The sequence below is a fragment of the Macrobrachium nipponense genome, chromosome 1, assembly GCF_015104395.2.
Source record: "Macrobrachium nipponense isolate FS-2020 chromosome 1, ASM1510439v2, whole genome shotgun sequence".
NCBI classification, from domain to species: Eukaryota; Metazoa; Arthropoda; class Malacostraca; order Decapoda; family Palaemonidae; genus Macrobrachium; species Macrobrachium nipponense.
In genome coordinates, this window is record NC_087200.1 from 30,193,225 (window position 1) to 30,198,853 (window position 5,629).

Genomic DNA, 5,629 nt, shown 5'->3' on the forward strand with positions numbered 1-5,629 from the left:
AATTTCTTCTTTGAAGGCTGTGTGGGAAACAGCTTTTTCTGTAGCCATGGAAAAACCAATAATTTCTTCTTGGAAGGCTGTGTGGGAAACAACCTTTTCTGTAGCCAAGGAAAAACCAATAATTTCTTCTTTGAAGGCTGTGTGGGAAACAGCTTTTTCTGTACCCATGGAAAAACGAATAATTTCTCATTGTCAGGCTGTGTGGGAAACAGCTTTTTCTGTAGCCATGGAAAAACCATAATTTCTTCTTGAAGGCTGTGTGGGAAACAGCTTTTTCTGTAGCCAAGGAAAAACCAATAATTTCTTCTTTGAAGGCTGTGGGAAATAGTTTTTTCTGTAGCCATGGAAAAACCAATAATTTCTTCTTGGAAGGCTGTGTGGGTAACAGATTTTTCTGTAGCCAGGGAAAAGCCAATAATTTCTTAGTAGAAGGCTGTATGGGAAACAGCTTTTCCTGTAATTAGGAAAAACCAATAATTCTCTTATTGTAAGGCTGTGTGGGATACAGATTTTTCTGCAGCTAGGGAGAAACCAATAATTTCTTATTGGAAGGTTGTATGGGAAACAGCTTTTTCTGTAATTAGGAAAAACCAATAATTTCTTATTGGAAGGCTGTGTGGGAAACAGCTTTTTCTGTAGCCAAGGAAAAACAAATCAGTTCTTATTGATAGGCCTTATGGGAAACAGCTTTCAATAAGAAATGTATGTATGAACATATTTACGGAATACGAGCGTTGTTTAGACATGTCTGTATTGATTTTATATGCAGATTTATCTTTGTTATTTATCTATCACACCCCTGTATAAAGTCTGTACATTTAATTCTAGTCAGTGAAAAGAAAACTTGGGCCACTGCATAAATCAGGAACTTTGGTCAGCGGGTTCCTTTGACGTAGGTAAATACATGCATAATTAATTAAATAAATAAATAAATAAATAAATAAATAAATAAATAAATAAAATTTCTTTGCTTTCTCAGCATAAAATTCTAAATATTCGTCCGTTGCAGCTCCTTCTTCTGTCTTCCTCGATTTGGTATTGCTGCAATGAATAGAGAGAGAACGAAATTAACCCACTGCGAGAGAGAGAGAGAGAGAGAGAGAGAGAGAGTTAAGCATATAGATCATATATTAGACAGTGAAAAGTTATTTACAAAATCATAACTATGTATGTATATCATAACAGTCGTAAAGCTGTGATGGTTATAGTAATAAGAAAACTACGACGTTGATAATACAGCCAATTAGATTTCTAAGAGTATGAATCTGCCAAATATCATTGCGGTATATATATATATATATATATATATATATATATATATATATATATATATATATATATATATATATATATATATATGTGTGTGTGTGTGTGTGTGTGTGTGAGTGTGTGTATGTGTAGGTGGGTGTGCATTGTTATATGAGTGCGTGTAGGTATGTGTGTTTATACTCACCATACTGATTGCACAAGATAAGAGCAGGGCTCTCCTGGGCACATCAAAAACGCTTGGGAAAGTCAAAATCAGTTCTTGTTCGTCGTTGCAGAAAATGCTTCCAGCCTCTTGTCGGGCGGTCGTTGGGATGACCTGGGTAATGAATTAAGTAGCATCAATACTACTACTACTACTACTAATAATAATCTTACTATAATGGGCGTAATGTCTGTCCGTCCGTCTGCCATTCAATCACGGCCAAACGGCTGGTCTGATGGGCATAAAACTTGGAAAGGTTATAGTGGGTACCACTAAGATGGTTTTTAACGGGGTTGCATCCTACCTCCCCATCCCCCCTACAAAGGGGGTTGGGGTGAGAAGGGATTCCCTGAAACGGAGCTGGTTTTCCCGTGAAACGAGGCTAGTTATGACCGTAGACTTAGTTACTTTACGAATTTTCATACATAATTTCTGTATACATAATGTTTGCTAGTAATAATAATAGTAATAATAATAACTGTAATGACATTTATTATTCTTATTACTGAAAAGTGACTTCCATAATGACCCGGTATTATTATTTTTATTATTATATTCCGAAGAACAATATGGAACAAGCCCACCAAAGGGGCCACAGACTTGAAATTCAAGCTTACTAAGAATATGGCTTTCATTAGGAAACAGTAAGACGACGTTAAAGGAAATACGGAAAGAGACCCCACGTATTAAAAAAAAAATAAATTTATGAATAAACTATCGACTAGACAAAAGCGTATTTAAATGCAAGGAGAATGGTATTAGGGTGGTAATGTATTGCACCTTCGCAATGCCGAAGTTCCAGCGGGGACATTTATAAATTACAATTACAGCTCTAAATAGAAATATTGACCGCCATACTAACAAAATCAGAGTGATTACAATAATGATGATGTTCATAAGAATGGCAACAGAACAATTTCTTTTTATAATATTGTTAGTGATGTTGGTAATGGTAGTAACAACAGGCAAATATTTAATAATAATAATAATAATAATAATAATAATAATAATAATAATAATAATAATAATAATAATAATAATCAGAAAACTAGGAAACATATGACAATACACAAAGCACTACCCCCAAGAGGAAATACCGACAGACTATACATAACATGAAAGGAAGGAGGGAGGGGACTACTAAGCATAGAGGACTGCGTCAACATTGAGAGCAGAGCACTGGGGCACCATCTGAAAACCAGTGAAGACGAGTGGCTCAAGAGTGCATGGGAAGAAGGATTGATAAAAGTAGACAAACAGAACAAAGGACTGGCACAACAAACCAATGCACGGACAATACATGAGACAGACTAAAGAACTAGCCAGCGATGACACATGCCAATGGCTACAGCGGGGAGAGCTCAAGAAGGAAACTGAAGGAATGATAACAGCGGCACAAGATCAGGCCCTAAGAACCAGATATGTTCAAAGAACAATAGATGGAAATAACATCTCTCCCATATGTAGGAAGATCTCAGTTCTAACTGACTGACTGCCCAACTCCCTCGAGGCATCACCATGGGCAAATTTGATGACTCTAGTAGAATTGTCCCGTCTCATTACCACAGCCAACGGATGGATAAACCTTAACCCCCATAAGTTATTAACTAAAATATAACACATTCCCCCAACCAGACACTCTGAAAAACGGCATTTAATCTCACAAAAGTCTTTTTCGTTCGACCACTGCTGCACACCACTCTTACGAGACCAGAGTTTTGTTTCACATTTGGTAAGCATTAGCCATAAGCGGAAGGCGAACTAAGTTTGGTAACACTTTCTCCTCTCTCTCTATCTTCATCCATCTCTCAGGACCCGGGACCCAATGAAGCCACCCCCCCCTTCTCTCTCTCTCATCTCTCTCTCTCTCTCTCTCTCTCTCTCTCTCAGACTCTGGCAATAGCCCTCTCTCTCTCTCTCTCTCTCTCTCTCTCTCTCTCTCTCTCGATCACCTCCACCCCATTTCATTAGGTCATCAAATCAGAGTCGGAACTACAAAAATATACGTTTATTCAAAGTAAAGTACTAACTGAATAACTCAGATTCTTACAGGATAATCAATGGAATGATAACTCACAGTTCAAATAACTTAGATAACCTCCGGTAAATAATAGTCTTAATCAGTAATAGTCAAACACCAATTATCTCCTCTCCAAAATATAGTCCCCTTCACTAGGACACTTAGTCCCCTCCACTAGATCCGCCTGTTTAAAAGACAGGAGGGACACACTAATGAGCATACACAATTGTAAAGGCAAAGTCAAAAGATTAAATGAAATAGAACATCTTTACAAACAAGCCATATCTTTGGCTAAAGCACAGTAACTCTTACCCATTGCAGCCTGGAATATCACACACAGAAATAAAAACACATTATAGAGCCATCCAGGCTCTTTCTCTCCAAAGCAACCGTCTCCATTATTCTGGCTAATACATGCCATTAAGAACGGACATAGCTCGTACACGTACACATGAATTCACACCCTTCGTTAACGCCCCAGGTAACTGGTTGCAGTCAGTTTTCAAAGGCACCTCTGCGATTGCCTGTAGCAGCATAAAGACACATCAGCATTCCCAAAGCTCGTCACTCGGACTCTCTGTATCTAAGGAAGTTAAAAATGATGAGTCTGTACATTCCCCCTTTTTACACACACACACACACACACACATATATATATATATATTATTATATATTGCTACTTTCAAAATGCATGTTTCCCCTCTTTGAAATGTCATGTAGATTGTGTAACATTTTTTCAGATTCCTAGATAGCTTAGAATAGGATGTTTTAAAATGTGTGTTCAGATTTATGTGTTATAAAAGAATATATATATTAACGTAGAATGTAAAAAGAGAGAGAGTTTTCTTTGTCCATTCGAAACTACGAATGTTTAACTTTTATGTCAACACTGTAAGATTGGAGGGTCTGCGAGATCCGTTTGCTTTCCTAAATCTGTCAACGCATGTGATAGCGAGAGAATTGAGTCTTGCGTTGTTATCAAAACATGTCAATCTTAATTGTCGCTCAGCCTCCGTTTCGATCAAGTAGAGTACATTTTTTTTTTTTTAACAGACTCGTCTTGTACGTGTATGTCTTTGTCAAGTCCCACGTGGGAATTGCACATTTCTTTATGAAGATTGCATCAGATTTCGAACTTTCTGGAAGCTTTCGTGCCAAGAATGTTTTGTATCATATCTCCAGTCCAGTTTCCGCAAGGAAGAAGATTTCATTAGATCATAGAACCTCGAGGCGGTTAGATCGCTCTCTCTCTCTCTCTCTCTCTCTCCCTCGACATCATTGAGATTATATTAACGTAAAGTAAATTGGTCACTCGTAACTTAGAACTTAATATTTGATATTTCTTAGAATTTATTTAGCGTTATTTAGTTTCTTTTGTGGAATCTGAACAAACATTATTTTGTAACGGCGCCTGGTTTTTGTGAAATTGTGTAAGGCAAGACTGCAGCAGAGAAAGAAGTTGGTATACCAAAAAGGTAAAGTGTTATATTTTTATTAGTTGCAACTAATATTGGATAGGGAGTGTGGTTAACTAATAACTAAAAGTTAATGGGAAAAGTGTTTGGTTAACTAATAACTAATAATTGTTAGGAACTGTGGTTAACTAATAACTAATAACAGGTGGTTATGAAGGTTTGGTAAAAACTGTTGGTTACAGTGTTTTGAGTGAAAAGATTTACACTTTTACACATTGCGTATTTTTTGTTTTGTGTTTGTTCCATTGTTTGTGTACTTGTTCATTTTCTTATTGAAGTGTGCCTTTTTATTTTATATTTTTATTTGCATTCATAATTTAATTGACTTAGTTATTTTCATTGCTTAATCATTGCATATTTAATTAACTTTAACATTTGTGAATTAATTTGCATTTACTTGAAGAATTTTTCTCTCTTTTTCTTCTTTTCAAGTTTTGTTATTGTTTAGCACTTGTGAATTAATTTCAAATTTTCAATTATTGCCTAACACTTTTGAATTTTGATTGAATTAATTTTCTTGAATTTTGTGATAAATTAATTTTGATTTAATTTTACTTAATTTGATTCAAGAATTAATTAAACTTTACTTTGTTTTCAAGTAACAGTAATTTTCCCTGATATTGGGAATTTCACTTATAAATTTTGAATTTAATAATAAATTTT

The 5,629-nt window shown here is 35.7% G+C and overlaps 1 protein-coding gene across 1 annotated transcript in view; it reads right to left on the reverse strand.

Annotated features, from left to right (window-relative positions):
* Positions 1–264: 264 nt before the first annotated feature.
* LOC135220112 (uncharacterized) overlaps positions 265–5,629 on the reverse strand; it is a 34,831-nt gene continuing 29,466 nt past the window's right edge. Inside the window, exons 6-7 of the mRNA XM_064257425.1 lie at positions 1,454–1,585; positions 265–1,041 (exon numbers count right to left, since the gene is read on the reverse strand). Coding sequence (XP_064113495.1) covers positions 976–1,041; positions 1,454–1,585 — 198 coding nt within the window. The 3' untranslated portion in view covers positions 265–975. The remainder of the gene's footprint in view (positions 1,042–1,453; positions 1,586–5,629) is intronic.